General features: G+C 31.9%; 1 protein-coding gene across 1 annotated transcript in view; it reads left to right on the plus strand.

Annotated features, from left to right (window-relative positions):
* The window catches only part of LOC105627337, a 69,210-nt gene that overhangs the window by 36,606 nt on the left and 9,957 nt on the right, over positions 1-22,647 (plus strand). The window contains exon 8 of the mRNA XM_012208623.1: positions 11,763-12,503. Within this exon, the coding sequence (XP_012064013.1) occupies positions 11,763-12,503 (741 nt within the window). The remainder of the gene's footprint in view (positions 1-11,762; positions 12,504-22,647) is intronic.

A 22,647-nucleotide genomic window follows, 5' to 3' on the forward strand; every position in this document is an offset into this window, starting at 1 on the left:
GCGTTTAAGAGATAGCTCCGCGCGATCGTTGTCCGCGAACGCGCGAGAGAAGAGCCGGTGGAAGCCGGTTCGAGTCGCGCGTCAGCTACGCCGGTGAGAGATTTCGTCGCCAGTAGACGCCCTCGCGACAGTCCCGTCAGCCGATAGAGCTTCCGGTGACGACACGAGTGGTGCGTTGCGGATTCCGCTGTCTGCAATCGGCCCGAGTCGGCCGGAATCGTTCGTCGCTACTGGCAGAGTGAGTCATTGTCGTTGTGCAACTACTTTTCCTTCGCTCGACCCCTTCGCGATTCTCGCCGTCCTTGTTCTTAACATTTTCGAGAACGTTCGAAAGTTCTCTCTGATTCTTTGTTTATAATTATACTGTTCTTTTGTAAGAAAAGGACGGAGGGATTTTTTATTATTGCGAAAGGATATTTAAAAACCTTCTTTTTCGCTGAGTATCGATCACTAGAGCGGAAACGTGAAAAGTGAAAATTTTTATGTATGTATGTATATACGTGTAAAAAACATACATATAAAAAAATTTTCACTCTTCATGTTACCGCTCTGGAAAAAATTAGGATTGACCCCTTAAACTTCATTATGACTTATCTTTTCTCTTTATCTTTTCACATTGGATTGTTGGAGAGAAAAAGATAAAAGAGAAATTAACTGTGCACAAGAAATTCAGCTAAAAAGAATCTTAGGACATTCTAGAAGGGCTCGCGAAAAATAAGGCGTAGGAAGGCTACATTCCAAAAAAAATTTCACTGGATATAATGGATGTTTTCTATTTGTGATACAAGTAGACACAAACATCTGTTATCTTTCTTGAAGAGAATAACAAAGAATGGTATTTGTATCAACTTTTATCATCAAGTAGAAAAAAATCGATATAGTTTACAATATATTTTTGAGTAAAATTTTCTTCAGAAGGAGTGTTTTGAAATGTAAGTAGCTCTATGCACGTTTCTAACAATATAGATTAACTTTAATCTCAGTTTAACTTACTTATCTTTTTCTAAGAATTAGAAAAAAAATGAAGTTCTCAGAAGAATTAGAAAAGATAGAGTGCTTAGAAATATTGAAAAAGATAAAAAGTAAATTGAACCGAGATTAAAATTAATCTGCATCCGAAACGAGCATGTAGGGCTAAATATCCTCTCTAAGAAAAATTTTATTCAAAATATATTTTTCCTGAGAACTAGAAAATATTATTCAAAATATGTATATCTATTTTCTAAGAATTAAAAAAAGATGTTAATTGAACTGAGATTAAACTATATTGATATAGAAAAAGGCATTTACTCTCATATTTAATTAATAAATAAGACGATCTTTGAGCAAAATCTTCGCATTTGATAAATAAATGAATATTCGAACGAATATTCCGTTTAATTATTCGAATTTTTTTGATCGCTCAGATTTTTGAGATTACTTTAAACTAATATCCCCAGGGAATGCATTCTCAGAAATTTAAGATATATTATTTTATTCTTGTTCACCGAATGTTAAATAAGAGGATTGTTCGCATTACTTGAAATCTCCAAAAATTTATTAACACTTAAAATGAGATAAATATATATTCTTATATTGAAAAGTGAAAATGTTGAGTGTACAAAATTCTAACAATGTGAACGGACCTAAAATTATATCTGGGTGTAATCGAGTGAAATTTCTGAACGCTTAGAAATCAAATAAAACGTTCCTTTTTCTGTCAATTTCTATTAATGTATATTAATCTTGATTTTTACTTACTCTTTGTATATCTAAGAGTCTAAGAATTAAAAACGATAAAAATTAAATTAAATCGAGATTTTAATCTAAATCGGTATAAATAATAAAATTAATCTGAAAAATGGACTTAAGCCACTCTCGTTTCCATGATTAAAGAAGTCTTATTTAAAAAAAGAAACATTTTTTTTTATAATATCTGCGAAACTGTCGAGATTTTATTTATCGATAACGTTAAATCTTGCCTTCTGATGATTCCATGAACGAAACGACTTATGATTTATTTCAACCAACGTTAATCTCAATTTTAATCTCAATTTAACTTGTTTTTTCTACTTTTAAGCGTAAAAAGTAAAGATCAAACCGAGAAAATTCAATTGAGATTGAAGTTAATTTATACAAAGAAATAAACATTAACCGAGTCTTCGAACATCTTGAAACATTAAAAATTTGCCCGATAGTCATGAGGATTCGAATCGATAAAAAAAAATCTATTCGCATAGCAACTAAGAACTTTTTATTCTTTGATAAGCGCGATACATTTTTTTCCTCCTCATGATTAATTTATGCGCAGTATAAAATCTCCAAAAAAATATTGATAATGCTAATAAAGAAATAAAGCTACATTTTTTGCCCACAGCAACAAGAAATGATATCTTTCTTTTCCATTGTAATACACATTTTGCAAATATTTCGTTATTATTCAACAAATTCTCAATTCATTATACATTGCGAATTCAATCGTGTGCACATATTTTAGAAATTTAGAGCCACTATTAGAAATTTGTATAATTATAATTAGCTATATATAAATCTCAGATTAGGATTGAATTGCAATTTAACCAATCAAAGAAAGAACTAATATCAATTTAAGTAAATTTCGCTTTAATTCAATCAAATACAACTTCAATCCTATTGTAATTGAGTCTGATAGACTTTAAAAATTATATTTAATCATGTCTAGTCAATTTTACCGAGGATAAATTTTGTTCTATACATAAGATACTTGGTGCTAAATTAAATACACGTGCGAAATAAAAATTAAAGAAACAGAAGATATTCGTTTCCATTCTCATTGACAACATTGAATACATGAATTTATGATATCAGAATATTAGATGTAACAGATACAACATTGCGCATAATAGGTGAATATTGATCTTTAAAATTTGAAACAAATTTTTAGTGATGACTCTACATTAATTTTTAATATTTGGAACAAATATCTGGCCGCAAGAGTACTCATTTTTTTAAACAACTGCGCATTCGGGAATATTAACTAAAAAAATAATGTTAGTAGCGTTAATTGTTATGTTAGTAGCGTTTAATTGAAAATAATTTTATTGATGTAATAACAATGTTAATGAAACAAATAAAATTTTATTAAAACAAGTATGATATATTTGTTAACGTTTGCTATTGTAAATTAATAAAATTATTTTCAATTAAAATAATGTACTGAGAAAAAGATCTGGTTGGATTAATTGGAATTAATTTGGTTGAAAATGGACGAATCAGAATTTTCTGGTTAAATCTAGAATTCTAATTGAGATAATCCAAATACTGATTAATATAATCAGAATCTTCTGATTCGTCCATTTTCAACCAAACATTTTCTTAATATCTCATAATATAACATAATTTTTTCAGTGTACACTTAGTATTCTTATATTATGCATAAAATAAGTTTTTTTTTGTACATTCCAATCTTCGTGCGACAGCATAACATTTCACTGAGAAAAATGGTCTGATTGGATTAAACAGTAATTCTGGTGGAAAATGGATGAATTTTCTGATTATGTTTATTAGATTAGATTAGATTTTCTAGTTGGGATAACTATAATTTTGATTAATATAATTATTCTAGTAAAAATAAGAATTCTAGTAGATTTTACCAGAAATGTTGTATCAACCAAAATTCCAGTTATCTCAACTAGAATTCTAATAAATTTAACCAGAAATTTTTTTCAGTGTTCCTCTTTGGATTCGGTACTGATGTTACGAAAATAGTTCGTACAGATTTACTCGCGAGCATCCGGCTTAGGCTGGTGATTTCAAGCGTTAGATCGGCCGAGCATCGAAATGCACCGTGAAGTCGATTAAACATTAGACGACGTTGGATTAAAAATTGTCAAATCCGTATGTCGAGATTTTCCGCGATCCTTTTTTAAATCACCGGATACGTGATAACGGAGTAAAATGTTGATTTACTTGTGCAAGGTAAACCTTAGGCGGACGTAGGCAGTCGGCTCCGATGAACATTGGTTCAACGATCGTTCCGCGAGCGAATCTAGATACCTACGTGTGTGCCATCTACATAATTCATATCAGTATAGAGAGCAACCGTTTTGACGAGGAGAGGAAAAAAAGAAAATTGCGGACGATGTTTTGCCGAGAATTCATGACCGAGACGGGCAAATCGTCGTGCGAATTCCTATCGATCGGCCGAACGAGACGACCGATGTAAAAGAATTTCAAGTAGTCTCCTTTTTCCTCGCGGTTGTCGCGCTGCCGCATGGATTACATGCGTAATTCAATATTTCCGTGTAATTCATATTGTCGTTGACTGCAAAGAGTCCGCACGCGCGTCTCTCCTGGCTTGCAAGACTTTGTAACCGATCATATGAAAGGCACTTTGTTTTCGGATAATGTAAAATGTATAACGTGAACAGTAATTTAAGGCTTAATTATCTTGAAACGATGTGAAAATTACGAAAAAAAAATGAGCAAATTTAACAAGTGACGACCGTTGATAAATAGGGTAAGGTGATACAATTTCAAACACGGTTCTGAATAAAATAAAATTTGAATTCAATTTTTGAAGTTCGAAGGTAACTCTATCATTGTGTGGAAGAAAGGAATATGAAACAGGAAAAAATCTTGAACTTTGAAAATTTAATTTAAATCTTATTTTATTCAAACTTGTATTACTATTCTAGTGATTTTGCTTCCTTTTTGTAATTTTTATGTCATTCAAGAAACACAATCGATCCTCTGGAACTTTTTGGCACAGGCAAAATATCATTCTCATATTTCTCCGAAATGAAAGAGGGTGGAGTCCGGTTCCTTCCTTAAACTTGTAATATCTATTTAGTAATGTATTGTAATAGAATAATGTAATGTAATTGAAAAATATCTTGTATTTTTCAAGACTTTTTAAAAAAAATCTAGAACATCTAGTAAAAAAAACCTGTCATGAACAAAAAAAGAACCAGATTGCAGAGGGAATAAAAATATGATTCAAGTGGATGGTTAAAATTACAGATGAGCAATTCTCTCTCGACGATTTCAGTCATAATATTTCGAAAGTTATTGATTCAAGCAACGTATTTAGCTGTGGTATTAATGATTCAAAAATGGTATTGGCGACGAGTTAATTGCGCATACATGGGACCTCATTAGTGAGTTTGTGCAGTTGAATAATAATCACGAAGAAAAATGTAGGATCACAAACTGTCCTGCATACAATAAAAAAAAATAGGAACAGAAATATCTGTTTTATATTTTATTTGTGCGATATCCATTGTGCGATACGTTTCTATGTTTATTTTTAATTTTTTAATTTCTAATATTTAATAATTCGTATTCCTAAATTTTTTTCTATTGTGAACAGGACTTTATATAGTACTTAAAAAAAATCGATTCAGAAAATTCACTCGATGCTCTTCCTATGTTATTATCATTATTTTATATCAACGACACAGAATACTATACGCATTTTTTTTTATTCACGGATTTTTTTATCCATTTGTAAAATTGATTTTAGTAGGAAATTGTATGAAGACTATTTTAAAAATTGACATTTAATTTTTATATAAATTACCTCTTTAAGTATATAAACTAATTTAATAGTTTATATAAATGAATAACTATATATTTGTAACTTTTACACTTTTATTATAGTTTTGCGTACGTTTCCAAAACTTGAAAGAAAACAACTAATCTTAAATTAATTTGATTAATTAAAAAATTCCATAGATATGTTTAAGAAGCCCTTAGGTCGGAATCAGATTATGCATTGAAGAGATTAAAGATTAAAGATTGAAATTTCCAATGAGAAAGAAGTTTTGGCTCCTTTTGTTCTGATTGAACAAACTTCAATCTTTTAATCTTTCAATCTTCAATCTTATTCTTCAATGTAGTATGATTTCGGCCTTAGGGAGATTCTGTCAAGCTTAATGTAATGTAAGATATAAAACATCCACAATTTGATTATTGTATTGCGTGTTAACGCTATCTATACGGACACTTAGGGCTGTAAGACTATCCTTCAACTCTCCATGTGGGATCATTATGATATGTTGTTATGTTACGTGTGCGTGCACAGCCCCTCGAGTTAGGTAGCGTGCTATCTTTGCACGAGGCTTTCATTCATTGGTTTTATCATAGCTTCACTATCAATGTATGCGACCAGTCGCTATAAGTGACCTTGACTAGTCACTTCTGTCATCACATTTAACAGATGAGAAAAAGACGGGATTAAAATTCATTGACCCTCTATAACAGCAAGATTATTTGACAGTCGCACAAAAGACAGATTCGTTTTCTCATGGCAATTCTTTTTCTGTCCCAATGAACTCTTTATTCGATATTATCATAGCTGTAAACTGTTTCCTTTTTTATTCAAATTTTATGTATGAAAACGATATAAAAATAAACATATTATTTATACACCGAAAAAAATTTACTAAATCGTACATATTTTTTTTAATAGCGCTAAGTAAATATTAACTTATAGTAAATAAATATTTACTTAATGAAAAAATGATGATTAAATAAAATTAACAGTATTTGTATTAAATAGATATATATGTTTATATTTTTTAGTAAATATTTATAGAACTATTCAAAGAAATATTTATTGAAATTTAAATATTTATTTAATATTTATTCAAACAAATATTTATTAGAATTTAATATTTTTTTAGTGTGTGATATCGAACGGGGAAAATAAAAACGGAATAAATACATTCTTTGAGATTTAAATGAGCGGTATCTGCCCTATTTTTTATGGTTTATGGCGAAGAATATTGAAGACCTAAGTCTAAAAAAACCCAATCGCTTTGTCAGGCGAAGATAAAAGAGGGATAATCGTTATCCTGCGGCGGTAGATGACATCATTTGTTCACGTTCTCCTTCATTCACACCCTCTCTCTTTGCGTTAACGATGCGACTCGCGTTCGTTCAATCCCTGAACAATCGATGGTGCACGTAATGAAGTTTTTTTTCGCTTTTTCCTCGGTAATATTATTTTCCTCGAAAAACGAACAAAATTCGCAGTTTTACGCTGTCGTGGCAACGACGCGACGATTTGATTTGCAAGCGTGTTCGTCGAGGTACCTGCCAATTATCGCACCTGCCATCAGCTCGTACATATTCATTGTGGATACATCCGATTATCGATCGATAGGACATAGGTCCCTATGGTCGTCCAGTGCGTCATCCAGCACACCATATCCGGATATCCCCAATGGGATGACTCTTAGCATTGATGATGTTTATATCGTTGATGTAAAGAATTTTTCTATGAAAGAATTATAGGGCTTCCCTGAACTATACACTGGAAATAAAAGTTTGCGTTAATTGAAATTCTGGCTGAAAAAACAAATTTGAATTCTTTGGTAGAATCTATTATAATTCTAGATGAGATAAATGCAGAATTTTTCTATGAAAGAATTAAGTATAGCCTCTTTGAACTATACTAGAAAGAGTTTGTTTGCATTAATTGGAATTCTAGTTGAAGAACAAATTAGAATTTCCTGATAAAATCAGAATTTTGATTGATATGATTAAAATTTCATCTATTTTCATAATTTTTTTCTCAGTGTAAAGATATTATAAAGATTAATATGGAATTTAGGATCACTAGAAGTTTTCTTTCAATCTTGAGAGAAAGAGATGCTTGCAGATGCTTTTCAGAGATGCTTGCAGATAATGAAACTAGAACATAGTCTTATAGAAGTAACTGTTCCTTTTTGATTTATATATCGGTTTTCGAATGAAAGAATTTTATCATTTCAATGAATTTTCTTCGCGATGAAATACGATATTATTGGAGGATGAATACTAGTAAGGGTAGTAGCGAGATATACGAAAAACAAACCGATGGAAAATTAATATCCTTTTTCCCTCTCTCCTTCGCCCAGATGGTGAGCGAACGTTCCTGCGGTGTAATAAAGTCACTAGAGCGCGAATTCAAGAGAATGAAAGAGAAGACGAGAGGTGAGCGTGTTAGGTAAGCGGTAAACGGGGTAAGAGGTGAAATGAAATGAGAGAGCGAGGGAGGGGGGGGGAGAGGGCGAGGGTGAGGCGGAGAACGAAGGAACGACGGATGAGAGGGAGGACTACGCAGGCGTCGATAGGCTGCATAGCGCGTAGGTCAACGTACTTTCTACCAGGGCCGCACAATATATTGTTGCATTGGTTGATATCTTCCCTGATTCGGCGAATCTGCAATCGCAAAATATGCTGCGCGCGATGTCCACCCTCGAGACCTTCACCCTCCTAAATCTCTGTCCGAGAATGACTAATGCAATTAGTGATCAAAATTCTAAATCGGGATGTTGCAAATTTTGGCTCTCTATAGAGATGTAAAAGAACTCTAGGCGGAATGACATTTGTCCTAATTTATCACATCTAAAATTTAATTCTTAAAATTAAAAAAGATGAGTTATAGTTAAGCCAAGATTAAAATTAAACTATATTAATAGAAATAAGCATTAATATGCTAACAAATTTTGAAGAGTAAGATAAATTGAAATTAAAGCTAATCTACATTGATAGAAGGGCATAAAGATTTCTTTCGCCAATCTCTGGTTAAGTTAACTGAGAAATTGTGTGTTGATCTCCGAAGTTTTGAAAAAAATGAACTTTCTAGCTCATTCGATTGCTCATCGTTTGCACGTATAGGTATATGTAATTTTCGTTTGCATACTTCTGATAGAAAAGTTATTAAAAAACAATTTTATAGAGTGCTAATTTCATACTAACCTTGCAACTACGAGGAAAATAGATTTAACTCAATCGATAGATTTTCATTTGCATATTCCGAAATAAGTCGATTTCTCATTTACACATCTTTAGTTAAAAGGTTACTAACAATTAAAGTTTCGAAGACAGTCAGGTAGACAGATTCAAATCGCAGTTATACTCAAAATGGCACGAATCGATAAGTTTATTAGTAATTGTAGAATTTTAATTCTTGGAAGTTCTGCAGATTGTTTTGAAGGTTCGAAAGTTCAAAGCTTTCGATCTTTGAAAATTTTTAATGCAGAAGCTTTGAAGTTTGAATATCGAATGCCTTTCGAAACAGTAAAAAAAACATGTTTTGAACAGTTTAAAACATATTAATCAATGTTTTTAACATGTTTTAAATATATTTTTAATAATACTGTTTAAAGCATGTTTGAAGCATTAAAAATATGTTTAAAAAGAAACACAATGTTTTTTTATTTGTTAAAAAAAAACAGACTTTGTTAACCCTGCTTCGAAGCAAATCAGCAGCCTTTTATCAGCAGTACTTTTGACTGACGTTCGAACACATGCGATATCTGGATTTTTAATCTTTTTTGATATTCTATACATGAAAAGCATATGTATGTGAAAGGGTCTTGTGTGTAAATTTAAAAATACAAAAAAAAAGGAAAGACATATCCGAATATCTTAATTTCAAAATGAAAAAAAAAAGATTGGAATCAGTCTATGTAATTATTGTAGAATTTGTCTAAACTTAAAGGAAACAGTTTGAAGCTTTCTTTTTAAATTTACACTCAGAGAAAAAGTAATGGTAATTGTAAAGGTAACAACAAGTTTTATATGCAGTTAATTATAAAACAGTTTACTCAACTGTGCATATTAATTCTATATATAAAACTGGTATATTTGTCATCACTTTATAATTGTTATTAATATTTCGCTAAATGTGAAATAAAATTGCCATTTGAGAAAGGCATGTTGCAAAAAAAAATTTAGTATGACGCATTAAGCCGGATCCAGACTAAGCAAACAAACGCGAATGAATAGCTTTAATGAATGTGAAAGGTGCCAGGAATATCAACAACGCAGTTCGAACTCATTGATGCAACTTGTTCATTTGTATTTCGTACACGCTTGTTTGCTTAATCTGAATCTGACTTTATATGTTTAGTAATTTCATTTATTTCCCTGGATTTTCTCTTAGACAAAATATAACAGTAAAAAAAGTTAATGAAAAATAAAAAGATACGATATATAATTTATATTCATGACAGTTTTTTCATGTAAAATACATCTTTGTGCAGCAACAGCAATATAAAGAAATGTCCTGTAATCTAGAGTACGGAACATTCAAATTTATGAATTTATCCATGCGTGTGAGAAACAGGAAGTGGTTATTGTCACTTGAAGAAGTAAATGCAGTACTCGGTAAAAGTACCGTAAAATTTGCATGACATGAGACATTTAAATATTCAAGAGATATTATAGAATCCATTGATCCAGCAAAAGATAATTGATTGTGTTACATCCAGTTTATAATATAGATGAAGAGTGTGACAATAATAATTCTGCAAATTGTCTTTGCAATAATCCCGAGGAATTATGCAATTACATAAATTTGTGTTTTGTAGAAAACAATATCGCATAATGCTACGAAGGTCTTCAAACGTGATCGCGTGATCTTCGAGCGCGATTTATTCACGAGCCATTGACTCCGCTGACTATAAACCGTACTTTTATTATCATGACTCACGCCAATAAGTTAATTGTCTATGAAACAACGCAATATGAAAAATATTTCTGTACTGAAAAAAAGTCTTATAACCTATAAGCTGGCAAATGTTGAGTAAAATAATTCCAATCAAATGTTCGGTTAATATAACACATAATAAAAAATATTTTGTATTTGTGTCGAAAACGGTCCACTCATATTTGTTAAAATTTTATGTTGAACATTTGATTGCTAATTTAACATAATGTGATTATATTATTTAAAGATTTTGTGTTAAATTAATATTCAACATTTTTTAGTGTCAAAATGACAAGTGGATAACATAAAAATGATGTGTTTAAATACGTAATAAAAATGATGTTCAAATATAAATTCTATGATAATGAATAAAATATTATTTATCATATATATTAATTTAGCATATCATAAATATGAATTTTATTGAAAAAAATATACTTCCACAGTTTATTTACAAACTGTGTCAGTATTACCTTTTTTGTATTTATCTATTTAAATGATATTTCTGTTATCTTCTAACATATCTTGTGTTAAATTAACATGTAAATTTAAGTGGACCATTTGGAACACATGAGTATTGGAACACATGTGTTCAATGTAACTCAAATTTTTAGTTATATTAAGTGTAGTAAAAAGAAATCCATTATTTTTGTATGAAATTGAATGGAAAAATAATGGATTTCTTTTTACTACACCTAATATATGAATCGAATATTTGGAAATTATTTCACTCAACATTTGATAGCTACTTATACTAGACTCTTCTTTTTCCAATGTTAGATTTTTGCTCTCTTCAAGTACTCGCATCAAGTCTTCTATTTCGGAATGTTTCCACGAAATTTAGAAGGCTTAACAATGAGACTAAGCAATGGTTTTCAATTTATGTTTGACGATATAATAGTAATTAATCCGTAACTGGAACATAGGAACTTTGATAACCTTAAGATTTTTTGGAGCTTTGATAACTCTAAAATTTTTTTTTAAATAATCATTTGTAATAATTTTATATTTTATAATTTGTCACAATTTTAAACTTAAAGAATCCTTAAAAAGGAATTAATAACAAAAACTTCAATAGCTCTTAAGAACCCATATATTCCTTTATCAAAAAATTCGTGTGTTATTTTTACGGGTTAATGTGCAATTTCTTCATCTCTAGATAACTTTATTCAAGAGATATCTCTCAAAATAATAGAGATATCTCCTGGATAAGATTATCTGCAACTTATCTGAAAGTGAAGAAATTGGGCATAAGACATAATCATAGTTGATGCCAAAGTACCGCAAGAAAATTCTAAGGAACGCTATTTTATATTTTCAGACGACCTGAAACACGTGCATCAGGCTTTGCTGCAGAGTGCTAAGCGTGCGGGTTCCTTGGATAATATCACAGTAATCGTGGTTTTCCTGACACCGCCGATCGAGATCGCTTCGCGCTCGAATCCGCTTCTGACGCATCAAGCACCGAATGGTCTATTACTAAACAACATGGATCCGAATAATCCGATCCCGTCGAATCATGATGAATTCGATGTAAAACCGGCCTATATCAAACAGCTAATCGACGACGACATGGATCGCTCCGATTTCGATTTACTTTTGAAAAATTCCGTGTGCGATATGACCAGGAACGGCAAGCACCGGAACGACGACGATGCTGAATATGATTATACGGACATAGGTCCGGAGACCGATGTCGACGCCGGCGAGGATGTGCACGACAACAATTACCCGGTCCTCGCCACATCGTCGTCGCTCGATCCCACCCCCGAGAGCGAGAAACCATCGATGGAAATTGAGAAATACAACGACGACGATGATAAGAACGACAACGATTATTCTAACCGCGATAACGCGAACGTCTGTCCGGTGGACTCGGTAGTAAACGATGATGATCTAGACAATCGTGTCCGACCGAATGATAAAGACGTTCGCGATGCGGACGACGAAACGCTGCGCGACCACGGTGACAACGACGACGACGACGTCGCGCGTATTGAGACCGCTGGCATGCATACTGTCGTGGACGATGACGAGTCGCCACCCTCGCCGCAAGCTGCTAGTAAGTGCAACTTGTCCGTTGTAAGGGCCCGGCTGTGCGCCGCGCTGGTATACGGTTACGCTTATCATGCGGTGAGCAATCTGTTCGTGTCGTTGGCGAACTACATCTCGAATTCGTTCGCCGCTCACATTTTCAGTCTACGTAGAAAGTGAGCCGTGTCTTTGCGTTTTAATTGTCTCCTAAGAGATAATTCAAAGATTCCATCTTCAATTATACCGGGAAGTCATAGAGGATCGAAACGGACGAAATCGAGAAATGTATATGTCAGCGACATGTCAGCGGATTAACCGCGATGTAATCATCGTCGTATGTTCTGCGATAAGATTGCGCTAGTTATTATACATACCGCAGTACGAAGTATTTTATGAGTCTTTGAGAAACGATGCAAAATATCTTCGATTTTTCGAATGCTGAAATCGCTATATTTTTAACATTAAACTATGTCCCGATTGCTGCAATACAACGAGAAACTTCGCATGCAAAAAACTTATTATCTAAGAGATATAAATAAAAAAAATGTAATCGTTCCAACCTTTCTGAGTCCTCTTCAATATAATTTTAATTACATGACTCAAGTTAATTATGTTTCTTATAAAAGTTATGCTTATTACCAAAAGTTTCTTGATGTTTCTTAATGCCTCGTTACTAAAATTTGCAATGGGAACATAGTTCTAGAAACTCCTTGCCCAGCAAAGTGGACAGTATCGCTTATTAACAATATCGCTTTTTTTTGAGAGTCGAAAAAACAAGTCTGTAAGATAAGCTGCTATTGGTAGATGCGTGTTATATATAGTTTTCATATCACATTTCTTACATATGCAAATGCATCGCATAAGAGTAAAATTGAATTGCATTCGAATGCACAGTGCATTCGGTGTGACTAAGATCTCCATTCTCTGACTCTTAACAACAGTGTTAGTACCGTTATATTATCGTTGAACTGCAGTTTTTTTTTATCATATACAATACCTGCACAACGACCACATAACGATACTGTCATTAAGAGTTACAGACTAGGGGTCTAAAAAGTACATCCTGTAATGACCCGCTTTTCGTACTTACGATCCACAAATGGATGGTCTCCTCATTTTACTCTCCTTGGTAACAGAAGCGAGTACTTGTAGCATCGATCATCCGTTACATCCGTGATCTTACATGGATAAACAAAGTTCGAGATTAGTCAGAGCTGCTATTTTCTTGTCGGTAGAATGTCACGCAGATAAATTATCACGTTTCTCCCGTTTTTTTATGTCACGGAGATACGTTATCTTTATTAATGACCTATATGCCATGTCGCTATGCCAAGCATAGCTGTAATCAACTGTAATTTTAAAAATGTTGATGGCGCTAAAATCATAATTTTTAAATATCGTTATCGAAGTCAATTGGATTTCGCTAAATGGAAAATGAGTTTCATTATTGTGACTCATGTACAGTCTAATGAACATGGAAGTTCGGAAGATAGTAAGTTGATGGAAGTAGCGGATATGCTAATATTCGAATATACCGTATGAGAAAACCTGTTTCTCTAATTGACTTTGAAATTGATTTTAACCCGCATCGGTAGCATTGCAAAAAATGGAAATTGATGTTCAATAAGGGTAATAAAAAGCATCGTTTACGCTATTAATGCGCTTTCTCGATAAGCGGAAATGTTGAATATCAGATAAACGAGTCTCGTTAGCGTAAATTGGATATCGTAAATCTTTATATTATTAGATAAGCAATTTTTTAAATGTTCATTATGTTTAGAAACGAAAGAAAAGCTTCTAAATCATGATTATTTATGATAAAAAATAGATAATATTGTTTCAGAGCAATGTAGTAATCAATGTGGTATATATCACTTTAATTATGAAAAATTAAAAGATAAATAAAGATTATTCATCCGCTAATTAAATTAATGAAAAATAATAAAGTAACTTTAGTATTAGAAAATTATGTTATCTTAAATTTGAAAAAAAAGATACAGTAGAAAAAAATTATTCATTTTAAAAATGAAATGTTTAATTAGTCTGATATTAAAATAAGATATATGAGGTGATGATTGCTTATTGCTCTGCGTATTATCTTAGGTACAAATTTGCAAACAATAATTATTTCTCAAAAGATATTTACATTTGTTAAAACAAAATCATTTCTATATATGTTTTTAATATTCTGTTTTTAATTCTAATTTTTGTTCTTAATTTTGTTTTCCCTATTAAGAGGGTCTCTTACATTAGAGGGTTAAAAATTCGTTTGTTTTTTTTTTTTTTTTTTTTTTTTTTTTTTTCCCCTCCCCCATAAATCGATAATACAACTCTTCGAGAATATGTTCCTCAAAAATTTTAGAACGAAATTCGAAGTAATCTGTATAAATTCTGCGCTTGTATATATAGATATATACAGATATATACAACACTATATACACAGTATATATACATCGAAAATTTTAAACGGGTTTTTCTCGAAATCGGTTTTTTGCATTTTTTTAAATTTTGTGTTGACACGATTGAAAAGAAAGTATTTGTTTCGATTGACTTCTTTTGGACTCATTCTTTAGGTAATAGTTAACTATTCTATGTAAACCTAAAAAATTAAATAAAAATTAACATTTACAATTTTTTTGCATAAACAAATGGCTATTACCTAGTAAAAATCGTAATTTTGTTCTTCAAAGTCGCACAAAATTATAATTTATAGATTTTTTAAATTATATGATATTCTGTACAAATTAAAAATCTTTTTTAATTTTTTGATTCAGGCAAGAATTACAACCGCTGAATGTATACGAAATTGTTACGCCATGGCAAACTGCCACTAAACTAAATGTTTATATTTTTATAATTTAGACTACTTTTTTTCACATAAAAATTTATACGTACTCTATAATAATTATATTAAAACATGCAAAAATGTTTGAAATCGATAAATATTAATTTTCCATATGAAAAAAAATACGAAAGATCACCTCATTCGGCCTCCTAATGAAGATCTTAAACACTCATCATTATCATATATAAAAACGAATGTTTTACGGGCTATAGGAAAATTATTCTGCCATTAAACATTGAGAAATGAGAAACGTGTTTACGCGCGATAAGACTAAATTGATAACGTCCACTTTTAGAATATTCTGTTTTATATTCTTATGTTTTTTTTACTTTTTTTTATTTATTACTTTTTCTATTAAATCCTCATCACTATCACGTGAAAATGAATTTTTGTGGGTTAAATGAAAATCATTATGCTACTCTATTAACGATAATTTTAAATATTGAGAAACGAGAAATATGCTTATGTGTGATAAGGGTTGATAATTAATTTGCCATGTACATTTCAGGCAATTGTCAGATACAGAAGTACAACAGTTCGCCATTATCGTTATCGGCAGCAATTTCAGTTAATTAACAAGTACCATCATGTGTCTCTTGCATGCCCGCTTAGTCCCGTTACATACATTCGAATCGAGCGCGCAATGGCCGAGGATTCGCGCCGCCGCGTCGCGATTGGTCGTTGTGGTGCGCTCGTGTCGCTGATTCGTCATATGGCGGCCAATTGGATAGCGTGCCGCCAATTGTCGCCGGCCATGTGGAAGGGGCTTCCGGCAGTTCCTCTCGAGCTCGTACGGTTATGAGTGCGCGTCTGCGATTCTCTCTCGTGTGAATTTTCCTGGTACGATCGTGTTGGTTCGTGTGCCGATCCGCGATCGCCGGTTTTTATACCAGATATATACCGTCGGCTCCGGGCACACCATTACCATCGGCGCTTCTCGGACGTGAGGATATACGATACGCACGAGGGATGAGAGATACGTTCTCCGAGGTACGTTGCGCGCTCGTGTTCCTTCGCAGTCAGTTATCGCCAAGGAATCCGGGCAGAACCCTGAATTGCGTATTTAAATTTGGAAGTGACGCCGTGGCGGGGGACGCCGCACAGCGTTGTCTACAAGTTCTGGCGATGACAACAAACCACGTTGTTGCCGGCCGGTGACTGGCTGTCGGAAAAAAACCGGCGTTGTTTTCTCGACGACGATTCTGTACGATGCAATCATCGCCGTTATCAGAAATAAATGTAGAGATCGTTTCCGTGTCTACAACAAAAACCGAACCCATTGACGGTATATACCGGTTTCTAAACCACGTCGATGTTCTCCCCACTCTTTGTTCTTTTCTTTTCGTTCTTTCTCTTTCTCTCTTTCTGGATGAACGTTACAGTCCTGATATCTTTTCCCTCTTTTTCTCTCCCTCGTGGTAATCGCAGGAACTAATTGCGTCGATTTTAAGGCCTGCTCTGCCTGATCCTTCTCGAACATTCGATGAATGTAGTTCTTTAGTTTCCGTCTCTCATAAGCACATACAAACGAGAAAGAAGAAGCATTCTCAGAACGGAGGGACGAGAGTTCAAGAGGGAAAAAGAAAAAGGCAGTGCCTCGCGTCATGCGAAGCGTGCCCGAAAATAACGTGTTGTGAAATCGCATTGTGTATTTGTCGTCATCGCTGTTATACTGAGAAAACAAGTCGCATTTCACGATTTGTCCAATTGATTCACGCTCAGTTTTGCAGTCAAATTTGATGCAATTTCGAGTTAAATTAAAAATTTAATGTTAAAAGTGAAGGAATTTACGCCTCTCGTCTTCTCGCGTGTTTCTACTCGATTAATAGAAAACTTAGAAAATTCCGTGGAAATTCTTTATTAATAGGGAATTTTTGCGATATCTGAATACACGATATTGCAAAAACTCTCTAATTATTATTAATATCGAAATTATACTTTTGAGGATCAATTTGAAGCTAATTTAATGACATACAAATTCTTCCGTCGTGAACAAGAAAAGTTTTTTTTTAATCGCTCCTCGAAAGTAAACACACGGTTGTTCAGCGTATTTTGTACATCTTATTATATGTAATTAATAATTTTTATTACTATAGTGATAGAATATCGAATATGATTAAATGAGACGTATTTTCACTGATTGTGCATTGAATGACGCACTTTTTACTTTACATTCAATTCAAAATTTAAAATATTTAAAATTCAAAATTTGTCGGACGATAATTATCTTTTACAAGTGTTTTAAAATTTTTCGATGATTATCAAGATGCTAGTAAAAAATGACAATTCGTCGAATCACTCGGAAACGTCTACAATGACATTTTTAATGTTTTTCATTGGGAAAACTAATGCAACATTGGTACACACTGAATGCAATTGAATGCAAATAAATTCAAATATTTTCAGTGTTAAATAATTTAACCCTTTTAATTATATATGTGGGCAATTTGATAAGTTAATAATTTTTTAAAAGGAGATCAGAAAAATATAAAAAAAAGAATAAGATATCACTGACTTATTAAATTGTTTATATATTCTTTGTTTGCGATAACCGCATTACAAAAGGATTAAATTATTTATTAATATTGAAAATATGTTAATCGATTTGCACTCAAAAATCAATGTTGCACTAACTTTTTCCAGTGGAAAATTATATTTGAATACTTTTCACAGACACAGAATCATTACATCTTTGTCAATGTTAAATAAAGATGAAGCGATTACTGTGTTACACTATGTCTTGCTGGAAAACATCAAATAACATGTAGTACTTATACGTTTTCTATATACAATAAGCTGTTAGTCATCATTCATATAGCATATACTAGTGATAAATTATACAAGTCATAAATCTTAGGAAACTTACATTCAGAATACTAGATTATTACGTCAATTTCAACCATTTAAAAGGGGATAGTTTTCAGAGGAAATACTAATATACTATATGATTGGTCATTCATAACGCAATCTAAATTTTGAATTGTAAGAAGTGTAAGAAGTGAATTTCGCCATTTCTACGCCATTTCATCACTGACCACTGATTTATTGTTGTTTTATAACATACTACTCTCTTGACTGACTCGCTTATAACTCGCTCCTGATTTCTGATCTATTACTAACGGTTTATTGTATAAAACTCATTAAACTTTAAGCCATAAGAAATTGATCAATCATAGTAAATTACTCTTTTCATATACTGAGAAAAAAAACGAACGAATCAGAAGATTCTGATTATATTAATCAGAACTCTAATTATCTCAACTTGGATTATAACAAGTTTAAGGAAATTTTAATTTGTCCATTTTCAACTTAGATTGATCAATTTCTTATAACTTAAGGCTTACATCTTAAAATGTCATTGTAGATTCTATTAAAGCTGTTACAGCTGTTTTTTTTATATAGAACACTTTTGCGCAATACGCAGTATGATACGTTGTATCAAAAACTAAAAGAAAGTCAAATCTACGTTGACATATACAATGCTAAGCCATTTCAGTAAAAATAAAGGCATAATAAATATACAATTATTTTCGCGGTGAGCGCTTATATAACATGTAAAGAGCTACTTTTAAAAGCAATCCCTTGTAAATAAAAAAAATTTTGAAGCTTAATTTTTAAAATTAAAAAGAAAGAAAGAGAGAAAAAATTCTCAAATTGCAGAATATTAATCTGATTTCACTAACAATAAAATGAAAATATGTAGCACGATTATTAAGATTATTAAATTTCAATTAATCTAACTATAAAAGTCAAAAAAGTCAAATTAACATCTTTTTTGTTATGACATTAGAGATTATACAAATTTATCATACTCAGTCTCAAACATTAGATTTTTTTGAAAAGACGACGAGTATATTTAATACTAAAATTTTTGTTTTTATCAAGTCTTTTTATCTAGTTTTATAAAATTTTTTGTTTTTATCAAGTCTGTATCAAACGCGATAAAACGAATACGAGACAGGGGAGAGCCGAGGTCGTCGAAATTCGTTGACAGACAAATTATAATTCGGCCTCATGATTCGACGTTTCTTTTTATCTCATGTGACATATACAAACGCAGGACCGACGATCGATGGCGACAGGGGCAAGAAATAATTGCGGAAATCAGTGCGAATAATATACATATGTATAACCAGCGGCGCGACGCTTTGGCGAAAAATTCCCCAGTGGCTTTATGATGATGATGATGCAATTAATTCACCGATCGCGTGTTGTTGCGTCGCGTGTTGTGTCGTCTCTACGTATATTTATAGACTCGAAAGTAAAGCGCGCGTTCTCCTCGATGTTCGTACCTAAACATTCAGGTGATCCCTGAATGTGGCGCGAGGTAATCGGATCTATCGCTTGGAAGCACTGTTACTGGTCTCGTCTGACATTGAATTTAAGCAAGTTATCTTGACGATGCACGTATGTAAATTTGTCACATTATCATACATCGCATTCTGTTCGTATTTTGTTCTTTTAACATTTTATTTTTAACTTTATTTCGTTCAGGTATAGTTGACTCGATGCCAATCTTTTAAATCTTCTTGACATTAACTCTTTATCTACAATCATATTTTTACTCCCTCTGAGCAAAATATGGATGAAACTTGAGAGTGAAATTTTGCTTGTGCCAATAAAGTCTCGGATTGCAGGTGGAGATTTAAAATTGAAATAAAATAAAAATTGGGGTTTTTAAACTTTGTTTCGTTCAGATCTAGTCTGCTTGATAGAAATTTTAATCCTCCAAAACAAAGGTCAAAATGTAACACAGGTTTGGTTTTCTATCTAGTTGTGGTTAATCAGATAATGTAAAAATTGTATTTTTGTAATTATTGTGGTTTATCACTTAACTAATAGTTTTGTAGTAATTAACTTCTAAAGTTATCACTACAAAATCATCAGTGTAGTAATTACAGAAACATAATTTTTGTATTATCATCAAAGTTAAGTCTAATCACAAGTTAACCAGAAAATGAAAAACTGAACTTTAGTGACATTGGATCTGTGGAACCATTTAATTTATGTTGACTAATTTATGTTGACTAAAGACACTAATCAATTTCAAGGAACTAAATCAAAATTATTTATAGAAAAGAATGAATATATTAAGAATTTATTTTAATAATAATAATAATAATAAGATTTATTATTGAATGAAGTCCACTAGTTGACTGAAGTCCGTTAGTTCAAGAAGATTTTCTATTCTCAAAAAGGAGGGAAATCCTTGACATTAGATATTAAAATTGAAATAAGATAAAAATTATATTTTTAAACTTGTTTTGTTCAGGTATAGTCACCTCGATGCCTACAGTTTTAAACTTTTCTTGACATTAGGTACTAAAATTAAAATAAGATAAAAATTAGATTATTATAGTTTTTGATGATTTTATAATTTTTGCCAATTTTCCGCTTTTTGATGAGTGTTCGCACAAAACTTCGCGATACAGTTTGTGAAGAGCTGTGAGAGATGTGCGATTGTAAGAAAAATGAGCGTATTCCGGTGAGAGAAAAAATAAAAAATGGATGCGACTAGTGTACGGCCAAAAAAAAACCAACGATCTGATTGAGAAGCATCTGCGCAGTTTTCTTTTTTCTTTTTCGGAGCGAACTTACATGGCAAGAATTATCGCTGCGCCGCGCAAAAAGCGAAGAGTAACTTTCAAGAAATAACGCTTATGTGGTGGAGGCTGCGGCGTTAATCTCGGCAAACTGCTGCGATAATATTAATCCTTGTGCACAGCTGCACAATTTTCTCGTAATTCGAAAGAATGCAAGTAATAAATTTATAACATAAAGGCTTGTCTACGCTGAAGCCGATCGTTGATCCTCAGTAGGGACGAGCCTTAAACAAACAATAGTAATGGCGAAGTTTCTGTATATAGGATTATGATAAGACAAGCGTGACTCGATTCTCCGCCAATATTCAAAGCGAAACTCCATATAAATTAATTTTTGTTATTTTTATCGATAGTATTTAAGTGAAATATCCGCGAGTTTTCTGTACATAAGATTGTATAATAAGCGTAATTTTTCACCGCCTCAGGAACGTTTTATTTCGAAATAAGATTTTAAGATTAAGATTTTTTTAATTTAGTTTTTGCTAATTTCATCGATACAGAAGAAATTGATGAATTTTGTAAATTTTAAACAGACAGTTGCCGACGCACTTTGAAGATAAAAAGCGACCATACAGAGCAGAAATAATTCGCAGAATTGAAATTATATAAAAACGACATTTAGAAGGACACTAAAGTGGATTTATCACGGTATTAGTTGCAGCAATCGTAGCAATAACGTTAAGACGGATAATAGACGTTTTTCTAGATTCTAACGACTATAATTTAACGCTGTCCAAACATCATGTGCTGTACACTGCATCACAAATTCCATGTCTGTTGCTCTTATCTATGCATTCCATGTTTCTTTCTGCTCTTCTTTCTCTCGTCAAAGCATGAGTGCCAATATAAAATCGCGTTTCAGACAAAAACCCGCGCAAAAGAATGCAAACTGGAAAAGATAAATTTATAAGGATTTAAAGCCTATGTTCTTTGAATCTATATCGCTTATGAAAATCTAGAATATAACGTATACTGCAATATTTTCATGTGCGATATTTTTTCAGAATTAATGAAACGTTTGAGGCTTAATTCCTGAAAAATATGGCATATGAAGAAAATTCTATATGTTATGTATATTACAGATTTTTCGTATGCGATATAAAAGAATAGACTTCCTGTGCCTTCTGTAATACTTAATGACAATGTCGGTATTGTTATTGTCGTCGCATATTATATACAGTAAAAAAGCTGCACAGCGATAATATAACGATAACGAATTGTCATTAAGAGTTACAAAATACATGCAATAGATTCTAAAAATTGCGCGAACGTTGCAAAAATATGTTGCGATTAGAGTTTTCTTTAAATTACAAAAAAAAGAATAGGATACGCTGAAAAAAGAAGTTACATTAACAACATTATGTTATATCAAGATTATTTTAATTATTATATCAAGATTTGAAAATAATTTTCTTAAATCACATAAAATAACATTATTAAAGAAATGTACATCATACTGTTTCAATAAAATTTTATTTGTTTCATTAATAGTGTTATGAATTAACAAATCATTTTAAATTAAAATAATGTTGATATATCATTTTTTTTTTTCGATGTATGTATACTTTTCAAAAAAAAGATGATCCAGGGAAGCAAGAGGCATAATTTTTTTAAAATAATTAACGTAGATAATTAATGTACTTAATAAAATAAAATTTCTAAAACAATTTTTATTGATTCTTATTAAGATAATTTTATAAATATAAAATTATCTTAATAATTTT

The sequence above is a fragment of the Atta cephalotes genome, assembly GCF_000143395.1.
Source record: "Atta cephalotes unplaced genomic scaffold scaffold00008, whole genome shotgun sequence".
NCBI classification, from domain to species: Eukaryota; Metazoa; Arthropoda; class Insecta; order Hymenoptera; family Formicidae; genus Atta; species Atta cephalotes.